At 37.1% G+C, this 17,515-nt stretch overlaps 1 protein-coding gene across 2 annotated transcripts in view; it reads left to right on the top strand.

Moving 5' to 3' along the window:
* Positions 1–17,515, top strand: part of A26c2 (ANKRD26-like family C, member 2) — a 76,927-nt gene that overhangs the window by 14,871 nt on the left and 44,541 nt on the right. For both annotated transcript variants that reach the window (XM_030243178.1, XM_030243179.1), the window contains exon 6: positions 664–725. In XM_030243178.1, coding sequence (XP_030099038.1) covers positions 664–725 — 62 coding nt within the window. The remainder of the gene's footprint in view (positions 1–663; positions 726–17,515) is intronic.

The raw sequence follows: 17,515 nt of genomic DNA, 5'->3' as shown, positions 1-17,515 counted from the left end.
GTATGAACAATGATTTTTGTCTTCCAAATAAGTTGAGGGTAAGCAAGAAAATTCAGGATCTATATGACAACTCCTTGTTGGCTAAAGGAAGAAGAACAAGAGAGCAATCCATGTCTAATGTCTTAGGCTGACTCTAGTTCAGTAGTTACAATGTCTGGTAAAGCAGAATTGGATAATAAATCCATTGATGGATTACACAGTGGATTTCATTTAAGATTCTAATCAGCTCAAGATTGAGAAGCCTGATATATTTACTATTTATATACATATTTTGAGGTGGTGAAATTTTCATAGTCACCTGGACAAATAAAATAGTAAAATCCTGACTTTTGGAATCCTAAGTTGGGAGCCTAAGAGAAACAGTGTCCCAGAACAAGGAGGCTTGGGACTCCTTGTAATATGAGGGTACTTTCAATACTGTCAAGATAATCTAGATGGTTTGAACTGTAGTATCCTTGAATCAACACCCTTTCGTTTTGTTCTCTTTCTCAATGAGAATTTGTGTAAAAACTGTTTAGAGCTTATACATTTGAAGGGTATGGCAAAATGTTCTGACAAAATCTTTTGCTTTAAAAAATACTCTTAAGAATTTAATATATTGATTAAAAAGTTTCTTATTAGTATTAAAATAATAACTTTATCTACCACTTCTGTACATGGCAGAAGGAGTTTAATTTTGGACTATGAGGACTCACTCCTCTTAGGTCAGCACCATATCTTCTCAGGTAAGTCTTATTGCAGATCCATTCTCTATAGTTCTTCCTTAGATGAGAAAGGTTAAGGTAAGAATGCTTTGATTCTCTGTAATAGAATGCCACTTATGTGTATGCCCAAGAGTTGTGCAGCTGTATCATGAGGTTCATCTATTCCCAATATCCTGAAAAACAATCACACTGCTTTCCATAAAGGCTCTACAAATTTGCACTCCCATGATGAGTGGATGAGCATTTCTTTACCCTGTATCCTCAAAGAGCTATTTTTATTTTTTAAAATACATTCAATTGAAATATGATTACACTGTTTTTCTCCTTCCCTTTCCTGTATTCAGCTTCTTCTCAGCAACTTTAAAAACCAAGTGTCTATTGACAATGGAATTATTCAAGAAATTAGTTGTTTTAAACTGTGTTGACCTGTAAAGCTTATGAGTTTTTTTGAATTTTTATTGATTATTTTATTTATTTACATTTCAAATGTTATCCTGCTTCCCAGTTTCCCCTCCACAAACCCCTCTCCCCTCTTCCCTCCCCCTGCCTCTATGAGGCTGCTTCCCCAACCTATGTTATATATCCAGATGGAGTCATGAGTACCCCCTGTGTACTATTTGGTTGGTAGTTTAGTCCCTGGGAGCTTTGAGGGGTCTGGTTGGTTGATCTTGTTCTTCCTATAAGGTTTCAAACCCCTTAAGATCCTACAGTCTTGCCCTAACTTCTCCATTGGGGTCCCCATGCTCAGTCCAATGTTTGGCTGTGTACATCTGCATATGTATTGGTCCAGCTCTGGAAGAGCTTCTTAGGGAACAGCTATCAGTCAGCAGCACTTCGTAGCATCAGTGATAGTGTCTGGGTTTGGTGTCAGCAAATGGGATGGATCCCTAGGTGGGACACTCTCTATATGGCCTTTTCTCCAGTTTCTGCTCTACTCTTTGTTCCTTCATTTCCTTTTAACAGGAGCAATTTTGGATTAATATTTTTGAGGTGGGTGAATGGTCCCATACCTCAACTGGGTGCCATCCCTACCCACTGGATATGGTCTCTAAAGGTTCGATCTCTCCTTTGCTGGGTATTTCAGCTAAAGTCCTTCCTGTTGGGTCCTGGGAAACTCTTGCTTCCTTGGCATCTGTGACTTTCTAGTGGTTACTCCCAGGTCCCCTTACCCCACTGCTACACACCTACTTTCAAATTCCTGACCCTCTTCTTCTTTACTTCTCCCCCATCTCCTCCCACATCTGAACTGGCCCCCTTTCCCTCACCTTCCTTTTTCCCTCCCACATCCCCTCCCCCCCCTCTCTCTCTACTTCCCAGAGATTATTCTCTTCCCCCTACTGAATAGTACTGTAGCATCCACACTTCGGTGTGATCTTCTTTCTTCTTGGGTTTCATATTGTCTGTGAGTTATATCTTGGGTTGTGAATTTCATAAAATCATTGTTTTTGATAGCTGAGTAATACTCCATCGTGTAAATGTACCACATCTTCTCTATTCATTCCTTTTTTGAAAGACATCTGGGTTCTTTCCAGCTTCTGACTATTATAACTAAGACTTCTATGAACATAGTGGAGAATGTGTCCTTGTTAGATGTTTGAGCATCTTTTGGGAATGTGGTGGTATAGCTATGAGTGGTATAGCTGGGTCCTCAGGTAGAAAGAACTAGGTCCAATTTTCTGAGGAGCCACCAGACTGATTTCCAGAGTGGTTGTACCAGCTTTCAATCCCACCAGCAATGGAACAGTGTTCCCTTTTCCCCACATCTTCACCAGCATCTGCTGTCACTTGAGGTTTTGATCTTAGACATTCTGACTGGTTTGGGGAGGAATCTCAGGGTTATTTTGATTTGCATTCCCCTGGTGACTATGGATGTTGAACAGTTCTTTACAAGCTTCTCAGCCATTTGAAATTCCTCAGTTAAGTATTCTGTTTAGCTCTGTACCCTATTCTTAATATGGCTAAGCTTATTAGTTTTACACTGGAAATATATACTTGAATATAGAAATATGTTTTTAAATTAACATGTTGCTATGAAAAGCCTTCTGCTTCAGCCCCATAACATTTAACATACTGAGTTTTTTTTCTTTCTGAGAACATTAACATATTGCATGGTTCCTTAATACCCCTTGCACACTGCACTGAATTTCTATAGTTTTTTTAATTTCACTTTATGTGTGTTTTTCCTGAACATATACATGTACAATATGTGTATTTCTGGTTCTTGTGGGAGACAGATGATGTTGTGTCCTGTACAACTGCAGTTATGGATAATTGTGTGGTATCATATAGATTCTGGAAACGGACTCCTGGTTCTCTCTAAGAGCAACAAGTTCTATTAAAGTCTTTGTAATTCCTGCTACCCACACAGGTACTTCTATAAAAACACATTTTTATCTTCACATTAACAACAAATATATTGCAGTAAGTGAACATGATTACTGTCTCATATATATCAATGAGAATATGACTTGTATCAGTAAAACAAGACACACTATTCAATTGTTTCACAATTTTCTTTACTAAGTCATTTAAAGAGTTTTCCTTGTAATACATTTTAACTAAACATATTTAGATAGTTTTTGTCATTTACCTTTTTTCCCCAGCACTCCCTATGCTGCAGATTCTTCCAATTCTACCCAAGTCTCAAATTAACATATACTTCCCTAGTAATTATTACTAAATGCACCTCCACCTACACAGAGCACACATACTCACATGTATACACACATAATTACAGTCTACTGAGATCAATTTTATTGTTTGTATTATATGGTTTCAGTGCAGACTACAATTTCATTGGACAAGCAAATAAAGGATTCATCCTTGAGAGAAACTAAATCTCCTTATCTCACCACTCATTTGTTTCCTTGTCCTGGAACATGCCTTCTGAGAACCCATGCCCACAGCTCCTGCATTAGCACGTCTCTTCCCTCTGTTCAGATTTTGTTAATACAGATATTTCCGTGAGAGATTGTTTCACAGTAGACTTTCTGACTCTTATAATCACTCCAATTGTCTCTTCTGTGATGTATCTTGAGCCACAGATGCTGGAATTGTGATGAAGGTGTATCCAGTGGGACTGGGATGCCTTCACTCTGTTGATCTTTGCTTTGTGTCCACTTGTATATTCTGGTGATGGTCTCCATTCTCTACAAAGAATGATCATGTTTCTGATCATGTTTATCTTCTTAAAAAGAAACAGATCTTAGATGCATTGATTCTTTGTATTTTTTTCTCTGTTTTTAATTAATTATTTTCTACTTTAAATTCTACTATTTCTAATCATCTACTGTTTGGTGCTCTCATTTGTTCTTATTTTTCCAAGTTCATGAGTTGCATCATTATATCATTTATCTGTCTTCTGTAAGAAGTAGAGCTTTGAGCTACTTTCTTAGAATTGTCACAAAGATTTGGTTGTGTGGTGTTTCCATTTTCATTTTTCTTACTTTTATTTTTATTACTTACATTTTATTTCTCTTACTTGATGTCTTCTTTGATCCATCCAATAATGAATTGTTTAAACTCTATGAGCTTATATGCATAGTAGAGGGTTTTTTTTTCTGTCAATGTTAAGTTTCATTAAACAATGATCAGATAGGATACAGGGCATTATTTCATTTTTTTTCTGAATTTCCTAAGGATTTCTTTGTGTCCCAGAATATGCTGTGCCTTAGTAGAACTTCTATGTGCTGCTGAGTAGAACACATATTCTTTGATGTTTAGGATTAATATTTTGTTAATTATCTGTTAGGTCCATTGAATGAAGATACCATTTAATTTTGAGATTTCTTTCTTTACTTTTTGGCCAGATGACCAAATTCTATTGGAATAATTGGGGTTTTGAAATCATCTTCTATAATTGGGTTTGTATTCATCTGAGCTTGTCAAGTCCATCACATAGATTCTTAGGAATTGTTAAGAATTATACCATTTTCTTGATTAATTGATACATAGATTAGTGCAAAATGCACTCTGTGTCTTTTTTGTTTTGTGTTCATTTGAAATCTAATCTGTCAGGTTTAAAGACAGGAATGCGTACTTATTTCCTCATAGTATTTTCTTTGAATCCCCTCTCCACCTTTTCATTATAAGATAGTGTCTGACATTAAAACTCAGATGATTTATTTTTGGTAGACAACAGATAGTTGGATTTGTTTTTTAATCTAGTTAGGTAGCCTTTGTCTTATGATGTGGAAGTCACTAATATTTTAAGTCATTATTAAATGGTGTATGTAGATTTTTCAGTCTTTTACACTTACTTGCTTTTTTGTGTTGCTAGGTGTCTTTTTCATTTCAGTAAATTATAACTGTATTTTCTTTCTTTTTATATTACTTTATTTTTATATTTTTCCTTTTTATTTATTTTTTCATATATTACATCCTGACTGCAGTTTCCCATTCCTCTCGTGCATCCTGCTCCCCTCCACTTTCTCCAGGATCTGTCACCCTTTCAATTCCCCTCAGAAAAGTGAAGGCCTTGCAGGGACATCAACCAAATGTGGCATATCAAGCAACAATAATACATATTCTCATATCAAGGATGAATGAGGCAACTCAGTAGACATGGAAAACAGTCAGAGACAGCTCCTTCTCCTACAAGAACACCAAGTTACACAACCATAACATATATACAGAGGACCTAGGTCAGACTCCCTGATCTATGTGAGACTCCATTATCTATGTGAGCCCACTTGAGTCCTGGCCACTTGATTCCGTGGGCCATGTTTATGTGTTGTTATTGATTCCTCTGGCTTATAAAAATCATTCCTTCTACTTCTTCCCAGAACTTCTCCAAATCTCCATAATATTTGGTTGTGGGATTCTCCATCTGCTTCAATCTGTTGCTGGCTAAAGTCTGTCTATTCTCTCTGATTATCCTAGTACTAGTCTCTTGTCTCAGCACATCCTGCAGGCATGACAACCTCTACGTTGGAGGTTTTGTTGTTAAGCTTGTGTCCCACTAGCTGTTTTGCCTGGTTACAGATGATAGACTGTTCAGGGTCTGTGTCACTGATTACTTTGCTAGTGTTACCCTCATAGATTTCATGAAGTTTCTACTGCACAAGTTTCTACCTTGGTCCCTAAATATCCCTCAATTCTAGTTGTCACCCCTAGTATTTGCTCCTTCAATCCACTCAACCTTATCCTTCATTTCCCCATCCCTGCTTGTCTCCAGTTTACATTGTGAAAACTATTCAATATCATCTTTCCATGAATATCCTTACATCTCTTCTTAAGCCCTTTTTGCTACATAGCCTCTCTGGGTCTATGGATTATACCATAATTATTCTTTTCTTTACAGATAGTATCCACTTATCAGTGAGTATATATGATACTTGTCTTTCTGGGTCTGCTTTGTCATGCAAAATGATTTTTCTACTTCTGCCCATTTGCCAGCCAAATTTATGTTTTTATTTCTTTTCAAACAGTTGAGGAATACTCCATTGTGTAAATATATCATATTTTCATTTACCTATTCTTCAGTTGAGAAACATCTAAGTTGTTTCCTGGTTTTGGCTAATATGAATAAAGCTGCTATGAACATAGTTGAACAAGTATGTTTTTGGTAGGATGGAGCATTTCTTTTTGGTATATGCCTAAAAGTGGTATATCTGGTCTTGAGTTAGACTGACTTCCAATTTTCTGAGAAACCACCATATCAAAAGTGGTCATACAAGTTTCCATTCCCACTAGCAATGAAGGAACATTCTCATTGTTCCACATCTTTGCCAGCATGAGCTGTCAGTTGCATTTTTGATCTTATCCATTCTGACAGGTATAAGCTATAATCTCAAAGTAGTTTTGATTTGCGTTTCTGTGATGGCTTGAAAATTGAACATTTCTTAATGTGTTTCTCAAATACTTGGGATTCCTCTGTTGAGAATTCTCTGTACCCCATTTTCAAATTAGATTATTTAGTTGGTTGATGCCTAGTTTTTTTTAAGTTCTTCATATATTTTGAATATTATCCCTCTGTCAGATATGTAGTTGGTGAAAATCTTTCCCCATTCTGCAGGCTGCTGTTTTGTGCTATTGATGGTGTACATTGCATTACAGAGGCTTTTCTGTTTCATGAGGTCATCTTTATAATTGTCAATCTGAATGCCAGTGCTCTTATTCTCTTCAGGACATTTTCTCCTGTACCTCAAGGCATTCCCCATTTTCTCTTTTATAGAATCTATCATTCTTGTTTTATTTTGAGTTCTTTGATTCACTTGGACTTGAGTTTTGTGCAGGCTGGTAGATATAGATCTGTTCTATATTTTGATATTAAGTTAGATCAGCACCATTTATTGAAAATGCTTTCATTGTTCAATTGTATATTTCTGACTTCTTTATATAAAAAAAAATCAGCTGTCTGTGGCCACGTGGATTTATGTTTGTTTTCCTATCAATTTCATTGATAAACTTTTCTATTTTTATATAAATACTAAACATATATTTACTATTGCTCTACAATACAGCCTGATATAAGAGAGGGTGATATCTCCAGATTTGATTGTATTGCATAGGGTTGATTTTAGGTATTCTGGGATTTTTGTTTTTACATATGAAGTTGAGTATTGTTCTTTCAACTCTGTAAATTATTGTGTTTCATTGATGGGGATTTCATTGAATTTGTAGAGGACCATTTTTACTATGTTAATCTTTCTGATTAATGAGCTTGGGAGATCTTTCTGTCTTCTGATATTTTCTTCATTTCTTTTTACAAAGACTTGAAGTTTGTTTCATACAGTTCTTTTATTTACATGGTTAGAGTTATAACAAGATATTTTATATTATTTGTTGCTATGGTGAATAATGTTGTTTCTCTGATTTCTTTATCAGCCTCTTTGCATTTGTATACAGTGGGCTACTGATTAAGCTAATTTTGTATCCAAACACTTTGCTGAAAGTGTTTATCACTCCAGCACAGGGGTGCCTTGCCTGCAGAGTCTCCGGACATGCACAAGGACCCACACAGGATCCCCCACGGGATCCTAAGACATCTGGTAAGTGGAACACAGCGTCTGCTCCAATCCAATTGTGCAGGACCAGAGACTGCATTAACTAGGGAAGCAGATAACCCTGCTTGAACAGGGGCACACATCCCTTCCGGCCCACCCCAGCACCGAGGTGCCTTGCCCATGGAGTCTCCGGACACCAGCAAGGACCCACACAGGATCACCCACAGGATCCTAAGACCTCTGGTGAGTGGAACACAGCTTCTGCTCCAATCCAATCATGCAGGACCTGAGACAGCATTAACTAGGGAAACAGATAACTTGGCCTGATCAGGGGCACAAGTCCCTTCTGGTCCACTCCAGCACCGGGGTTCCTTTTGCTCAGAGTTTCCGGACACCCACAAGGTCCTCACAGGACCCGCCACGTGACCTTAAGACCTCTGGTGAGTGGAACACAACCTCTGCCAGGAGGCAGGTTTGAACTGCAGATATCTGGGCACCTTCCATGTAAGTAGAGAGCTTGCCTGAAGAGAATACTCTGACCACTGAAGCTAAGGAGAGAGCTAGTCTCCCAGGTCTGCTGATAGAGGCTAACAGAGTCACCTGAGGAACAAGCTCTAAACAGAGACAACTATAACAACTAGCTTCAGAGATTACCAGATGGCAAAAGGCAAATGTAAGAATCCTACTAACAGAAATCAAGACCACTCACCATTATCAGAACACAGCACTCCCACCCCACCTAGTCCTGGGCACCACAACACACCCGAAAAGCAAGACCCGGATTTAAAAGCATATCTCTACCATCATAGAGGACTTCAAGAAGGACTTTAATAACTCACTTAAAGACATACAGGAGAACACTGCTAAACAGGTAGAAGACCTTAAAGAGGAAACGCAAAAATTCCTTAAAGAATTGCAGGAAAACACAACCAAACAGGTGATGAAATTGAATAAAACCATCCAAGACAGAAAAAGGGAAGTAGACACAATAAAGAAAACCAAAGTGAGGCAATGCTGGAGATAGAAACCCTAGGAGAGAAATCTGGAACCATAGATGCGAGCATCAGCAACAGAATACAAGAGATGGAAGAGAGAATCTCAGGTGCAGAAGATTCCATAGAGAACATCGGCACAACAATCAAAGAAAGTACAAAACGCAAAAAGATCCTAACTCAAAACATCCAGGAAATCCAGGACACAATGAGAAGAGCAAACCTACAGATAATAGGTGTTGATGAGAATGAAGATTTTTCAACTTAAAGGGCCAGAAAATATCTTCAACAAAATTATAGAAGAAAACTTCCCAAACCTAAAGAATGATATTCCAATGAACATACAAGAAACCTAGAGAACTCCAAATAGACTGGACCAGAAAAGAAATTCCTCCTGACACATAGTAATCAGAACAACAAATGCACTAAATAAAGAGAGAATATTAAAAGCAGTAAGGGAGAAAGGTCAAGTAACATATAAAGGCAGGCCTATCAGAATTCACCAGACTTTTCACCAGAGACTGTGAAAGCCAGAAGAGCCTGGATAGATGTTATACAGACACTAAGAGAACACAAATGCCAGCCCAGGCTACTATACCCGGCAAAACTCTCAATTACCATAGATGGAGAAATCAAAGAATTCCACGAAAAAGCCAAATTCACACATTATCTTTCCATGAATCCAGCCCTTCAAAGGATAATAACAGAAAAAAACCAATACAAGGATGGAAATCACGCCGTAGAAAAAGCAAGAAAGTAATCCCTGAACAAACCAAAAAGAAGACACCCACAAAAACAGAATGCTAACTCTACCAACAATAATAAAAGGAAACAACAATAACTTTTCCTTAATATCTCTTAATATCAATGAACTCAATTCCCCAATAAAAAGACATAGACTAACAGACTGGCTACACAAACAGGACCCAACATTCTGCTGCTTACAGGAAACCCATCTCAGGGAAAAAGACAGACACTACCTCAGAGTGAAAGGCTGGAAAACAATTTTCCAAGCAAATGGTCTGAAGAAACAAGCTGGAGTACCCATTCTACTATCGGATAAAATCGACTTCCAACCCAAAGTTATCAAAAAAGTCAAGGAGTGACACTTGATACTCATCAAAGATAAACTCCTCCAAGAGGAACTCTCAATTCTGAATATCTATGCTCAAAATTCAAGGGCAGCCACATTCATTAAAGACACTTTAGTAAAGCTCAAAGCACACATTGCACCTCACACAATAATAGTGGGAGACTTCAATACCACATTCATCAATGGACAGATCATAGAAACAGAAACTAAACAGGGACACAGTGAAACTAAGAGAAGTTATGAAACAAATGGATCTAACAGATATCTACAGAACATTTTATCCTAAAACAAAAGGATATACCTTCTTCTCAGCACCTCACGGTACCTTCTCCAAAATTGACCATATAATTGGTAACAAAACACGCCTCAACAGATACAAAAATATTGAAATTGTCCCATGCATCCTATCAGATCACCATGGACTACGGCTGACCTTCAATAACAACATAAATAATAGAAAGCCAACATTCACATGGAAACTGAACAACACTCTTCTCAATGATACCTGGTCAAGGAAGGAATAAAGAAAGAAATTAAAGACCTTTTAGAGTTTAATGAAAATGAAACCACAACATACCCAAACCAATGAGACACAATGAAAGCATTTCTAAGAGGGAAACCCATAGCTCTGAGTGCTTCCAAAAGAAACTAGGGAGAGCACACACTAGCAGCTTGAGAACAAATCTAAATGCTCTAGAAAAAACGGAAGCAAATTCACCCAAGAGGAGTAGAATGCAGGAAATAATCAAACTCAGGGGCGAAATCAACCAAGTGGAAACAAGAAGAACTATTCAAAGAATTAACCAAATGAGGAGTTGGTTCTTTGAGAAAATCAACAAGATAGATAAACCCTTAGCTAGACTCACTAGAGGGCACAGGGACAAAATCCTAATTAACAAAATCAGAAATGAAAAGGGAGACATAACAACAGATCCTGAAGAAATCCAAAACACCATCAGATCCTTCTACAAAAGGCTATACTCAACAAAACTGGAAAACCTGGACAAAATGGACAAATTTCTGGAAAGATACCAGGTACCAAAGTTAAATCAATATCAAGTTAATGATCTAAACAGTCCCATATCCCCTAAAGAAATAGAAGCAGTAATTAATAGTCTCCCAGCCAAAAAAAGCCCAGGACCAGATGGGTTTAGTGCAGAGTTCTATCAGACCTTCAAAGAAGATCTAATTCCAGGTCTGCACAAACTATTCCACAAAATAGAAGTAGAAGGTACTCTACCCAACTCATTTTATGAAGCCACAATTACTCTGATACCTAGACCACAGAAAGATCCAACAAAGATAGAGAACATCAGACCCATTTCCTTTTATTAATATCGATGCAAAAATACTCAATAAAATTCTCGCTAACCGAATCCAAGAACACATTAAAGCAATCATCCATCCTGACCAAGTAGGTTTTATTCCAGGGATGCAGGGATGGTTTGATATATGGAAATCCATCAACCTAATCCATTATATAAACAACCTCAAAGACAAAAACCACATGATCATCTCGTTAGATGTGGAGAAAGCATTTGACAAGATCCAACACCCATTCATGATAAAAGTCTTGGAAAGATCTTAAATTCAAGGCCCATACCTAAACATGATAAAAGCAAACTACAGCAAACCAGTAGCCAACATCAAAGTAAATGGTTATAAGCTGGAAGCAATCTCACTAAAATCAGGGACTAGACAAGGCTGTCCACTCTCTCCATACCTATTCGACATTGTACTTGAAGTCCTAGCCAGAGCAATTCGACAACAAAAGGAGACCAAGGGGGATACAAATTGGAAAAGATGAAGTCAAAATATTACTTTTTGCAGATGATATGATAGTATATATAAGTAACATTAAAAATTCCACCAGAGAACTCCTAAACCTTATAAACAGCTTCGGTGAATTAGTTGGATATAAAATTAACTCAAACAAGTCGATGGCCTTTCTCTACACAAAGGATAAACAGGTTGAGAAAGAAATTAGGGAAACAACACCCTTCTCAATAGTCACAAATAATATAAAAATCTTGGTTTCACTCTAATTAAGGAAGTGAAAGATCTGTATGATAAGAACTTCAAGTGTCTGAAGAAAGAAATTAAAGAAGATCTCAGAAGATGGAAAGATCTCCCATGCTCATGGATTGGCAGGATCAACGTTGTAAAAATTGCTATCTTGCCAAAAGCAATCTACAGATTCAATACAATCCCCATCAAAATTCCAACTAAATTCTTCAACGAATTAGAAAGAGCAATCTGCCATTTCGTCTGGAATAACAAACAACCTAAGATAGCAATAACTCTTCTCAAGGATAAAAGAACCTCTGGTGGAATCACCATGCCTGACCTAAAGCTTTACTACAGAGCAATTGTGATAAAAACTGCATGGTAGTGTTATAGTGACAAACTTGTAGACCAATGGAATAGAGTTGAAGACCCAGAAATGAACCCACACACCTATGGTCACTTGATCTTCGACAAGGGAGCAAAACCATCCAGTGGAAGAAAGACAGCATTTTCAACAAATGGTGCTGGCATAACTGGTGGTTTTCATGTAGAAAAATGTGAATTATCTATTCCTATATCCTTGTACTAAGGTTAAATCTAAGTGGATCAAGGAACTCCACATAAAACCAGAGACACTGAAACTTATAGAGGTGAAAGTTCGGAAAAGCCTCAAAGATATGGGCACAGAGGAAAAATTCCTGAATAGAACAGCAATGGCTTGTGCTGTAAGATTGAGAATTGACAAATGGGACCTCATGAAACTGCAAAGCTTCTGCAAGGCAAAAGACACTGTCAATAAGACAAAAAGGCCACCAACAGATTGAGAAAGTATCTTTACGTATCCTAAATCAGATAGGGGAGTAATATCCAATATATATAAAGAACTCAAGAAGGTGGACCCCAGGAAATCAAAAAACCCCATTAAAAATGGGGCTTAGAGCTAAACAAAGAATTCTCACCTGAGGAATACCAAATGGCTGAGAAACACCTGAAAAAATGCTCAGCATCCTTAATCATCACAGAAATGCAAATCAAAACAACCCTGAGATTCCATCTCACACCAGTCAGAATGGCCAAAATCAAAAATTCAGGTGACAGAAGATGCTGGCGAGGATGTGGAGAAGGAGGAACACTCCTTCATTGTTGGTGGGATTGGAAGGTTGTACAACCACTCTCGAAATCAGTCTGGCTGTTCCTCAGAAAATTGGACATAATACTACCAGAGGATCCCGCAATACCTCTCCTGGGCATATATCCAGAAGCTGTTCCAACCGGTAAAAAGGACACACGCTCCAATATGTTCATAGAAGCCTTATTTATAATAGCCAGAAGCTGGAAAGAACCCAGATGCCCCTCAACAGAGGAATGGATACAAAAAAATGTGGTACATTTACAAAATGGTGTACTACTCAGCTATTAAAAAGAATGAATTTATGAAATTCCTAACCAAATGGTTGAACCTGGAGGGCATTATTCTGAGTGACGTAACCCAATCACAAAAGAACTCAAATGATATGTACTTACTGATAATTGGATATTAGCCTAGAAACTTAGTATACCCGAGATATAAGAGACAATTTGTAAAACACATGAAACTGAAGAAGAACGAAGACCAAAGTGTGTACACTTTGCCCCTTCTTAAAATTGGAAACAATTACCCATGGAAGGAGTTACAGAGACATAGTTTTGAGCTGAGACAAAAGAATGGACCACCTAGAGACTGCCATATCCAGGGATCCATCCCATAGTCAGCTTCCAAACGCTGACACCATTGCATACACTAGCAAGATTTTGCTGAAAGGATCCAGATAAAGTTGTCTCTTGTGAGACTATGCTGGGGCCTAGCAAACACAGAAGTGGCTCCTCTCAGTCAGCTATTGGATGGATCACAGGGCCCCCAATAGAGGAGCTAGAGAAAGTACCCAAGGAGCTAAAGAGATCTGAAACCCTGTAGGTGCAACAACATTATGAACTAACCAGTACCCTGGAGCTCTTGACTCTAGCTGCATATGTATCAAAATATGGACTAGTAAGCCATCACTGGAAAGAGCGACCCATTGGACAGGCCAACTTTATATGCCCCAGTACAGCGGAACACCAGGGCCAAAAAGTGGGAACGTGTGGGTAGGGGAGTCAGGGGGAGGGTATTGGGGGACTTTGGGATAGCATTGGAAATGTAATTGAGGAAAATACGTAATAATAATAATAATAATATATATATATACATATATACATACATATATATATATATATATGAAAGAAAGTGTTTATCATCTGTGAATAGTTCCCTGGTTGACTTTGGGGGTTGCTTAAGTGTACTATCATATCACCTGCAAAAACAGTATTTTGCTGTATTCCTTTCCTATTTGTATCCCCTTGATCTCCCTAGTTCCTTTTGCTCTAGCTAGAAGTTCACATACTGTATTAAATATGTATGGAAAGAGTGGACAGCTTTGTCTTGTTCTTGATTTCAGCAGAATTGTTTTGAATTTTCCTCCATTTAAATTAATGTTGGCTATTGGTTTGTTATAAATTGCCTTTATCATACTTAGGCATGTCCCTTGTTTCCCTGATTTCTTCAGGGCTTTTATCATGAAGTTGTATTGGATTTGTTAAACTTTTTCAATATCTAGTGAGATTATGCGTTTTTTCTTTCAGTTTGTTTATATGGTGGTTTATATTGACAGATTTTCATATGCTGCACTATCTTTTCATCTCTGGGTTGTACCACATTTGATCATGAGGGGTGATCTTTTCGATGTGTTCTTGGAATTCGATTTGCAAGTATTTCATTGAGTATTTTTTTCATGCATGTTCATGAGATAAATTGGTCTGTGATTTTCTTTGTTGAATCTTTTTGTGGTTTCTGTATCTCATTTGACTGTGGCCTCATAAAATGACATTAGTAATGCTCCTTTTGTTTCCTTTGTGGAATAATTTGAGGGTTATTTGCATTAGATCTCGTCTTAAATGCTTTAATGATTTTATTGAGAACATAATTCAGCTTGACAAAGATGTGATAGAAGCACAGTGTAAGGGAAAAAGACAAAGAATAATAATAATATAGAGATCTCATTTGTGTCCTGAAAAAACTATAGCTTTCTGATTTTCAGAAAAATGTTGCATTTCATTTGCCTTTTACAGTTTTAGATATATGTTTTAATATTTAAGGGGTTAATATTTTCTTATTTCTGTCATATCAGTATTAACATTTAGTTAAGAAATTATAATAACCTCCAACATTTTCTGAAAACATAAACTTGGTGAATGCAATGGATTTTACCCATTGATTCATCAGTTACCATCAATTTAAAATGGGTATATCCATTTTTCACAGGAAGGTAAATCAAATCTAGAGCTACCTACAATACAGAGGACTGGATATGTCTGGCTCAGCAGAGTGGGCCAGCACTTGGCTTCATGTTTGCTCTCTCCCAACTCTCTCATCAGAATCGTATCTTTGAACTGTCCACACACAGTTCTGCACAATTATTGCTGATGTTTGTTGTAGTAAGATATTGCTTCTTTCACCTCTGGTCTCTTCTCACATTTTTTTTCTCAGAAGTATTCCTGGTGGTTTCTTCAAATTGTATGAAGTTGTTTTTTGATTCCACAGTGAGATTTGGTTCTAAAAGCCCTTGTCATAACCAACATCTATGTTTTCTCTAGCTTCCTATAAAATATATTGTGGCATTTTCATATAACTCAAAAATATTCCCAAAATAAAATATACTACACATTAGTGTTATAGAAATAGCTCAGTTGCTCCTCTACAGAAAATGATATTAGTTCCCAGAACATACACTGTAGCACACATCCCTCTGTAATTCCAAATCCAGGGTACCTGATGTCCTCTTTTTGCTTCTGTGGGTACCAGGCACACATATGATGCACATATTTATATGGAGAAAAGCCACCTAAAACATAAGTAGATTATATGTAAAAACCACCTAAAACATAAGTAGATTATATGTAAAATATGAATATATATTAAATAGAAGGTACTTCAACTTATTTATTTAAAGAAAATCTTTGCTGTGTTATTTTTAAGGCAGATCAGTACTTACACCAAAGACAGACATTGGTAGCCAGGGAATCTTGAATTTTATACATAAATTTAATTTTTTTATTGGATATTTTCATTATTTACATTTCAATAGGAACTAACCAACTGAGACTTTAAAGGCTTCTAACTTTTTTCAGGGTTAGCAACACAGGTAAACACAGCTGATATAGAAGCCACTATTTGATTATTAGAAAGCAGAGTTGGTGATCTCTCTCTCTCTCTCTCTCTCTCTCTCTCTCTCTCTCTCTCTCTCTCTCTCTCTCTCTCTCTCTGTGTGTGTGTGTGTGTGTATATACATGCTACATAGGTTTGCAGATGTGACCAACCAACACTGAGGTCAATGCCTGGTGCCTGTCTATGGTTCTGCAATTGTTTTTTGATACAGGAATTTCCACCAACCTTCAAACTTGCTGAGTTGGGTAGACTGGGTTCAATGAACCCCCACGATTTTCCTGTCTATGCCTCTAAGCACTGAAGTCAGAAATACATACATATGTCCACATGTGAATTTAATATATTTTCATTAATATTTTTGTAAGGAGCTTGGGTTAACATAGAGTGTGGGACTGGTAATAATCAGAGAATTATAAGGATAATTCACTGTTATATTAATGCTTTATGTGTGTGTTTGCTCTGCATATGAATACATGAGTTCAGTGTTAATAAAGGCCAGAGTCATCACAGAGTTGGAGTTATAGACAGGTAGTAGTAATAAACTGAATGTGGATGCTGGGAACCAAAGTCTTATCAGATAACTGCTGAGCTATCTCTTTAGCCTTGGCATTCATGTTTTACATTTGTAGAAAAGTAAATCAGTGTAGCTTTCATTATTGTATAAATTTTAAATTATGAATTCATTATGAATAAATATCAACCAGATGATGATGTATAATTTTATGATCCCCTGCTATAACAATTATGTGCTGAAAATATTATTTCTATGTAAATTTACTGGCATTAGATCTTCTATGAAAGTTTGGTAGAATTCTGAGCTAAAACCTGAGCTGAGCCCTGATCAGTTTTTGGTTGGGAGCCATTTAATGACTATTTCTATTTTCATAGGAGTAGTAGGTATGTTTAAACTCTTTATGTGATCTTGATTTAACTTTAGTTAAATTGTGACTTTTAAAGTGATTTAAAAGTAAAAAATTGTCCATTTCTTTTAGTTTTTTTCATTTTGTGAAGTACATGTTTTTAAAATATCATCTGATGATTCTTCAGATTCATGTCTGTTGTCATGTCCCCATTTTGATTTCTATTTAGTTAATTTGGATACTGTCTTAGTCAGGGTTTCTATTCCTATACAAAATATTATGACCAAGAAGCAAGTTGGAGACCATTTTGATTTCTATTTAGTTAATTTCGATACTGTCTTAGTCAGGGTTTCTATTCCTATACAAAATATTATGACCAAGAAGCAAGTTGGAGAGGAAAAGGTTTATTCAGCTTACACTTCCATTCTGTTGTTCATCACAAAAGAAAGTTAGGAGTGGAACTCAAGCAGTTCAGGAAGCAGGAACTGATACAGAGGCCATGGAAGGATGTTACTTACTGGATTGCTTCCCCTGGCTTGCTCAGCTTGCTTTCTTATAGAACCCAAGACTACCAGCCCAGAGATGGCACCACCCACAAGGGGCCCTCCCCCCTTGATCATCACTAATTGAGAAAATTTCTTACAGCTGGATCTCATGGAGGCATTTCCTCAA

The sequence above is a fragment of the Mus musculus genome, chromosome 7 (genome assembly GCF_000001635.26).
Source record: "Mus musculus strain C57BL/6J chromosome 7, GRCm38.p6 C57BL/6J".
Taxonomy (NCBI): Eukaryota; Metazoa; Chordata; class Mammalia; order Rodentia; family Muridae; genus Mus; species Mus musculus.
The sequence above is the reverse complement of the archived record's forward strand: the minus strand, read 5'-3'. Positions and strand labels throughout refer to the sequence as shown.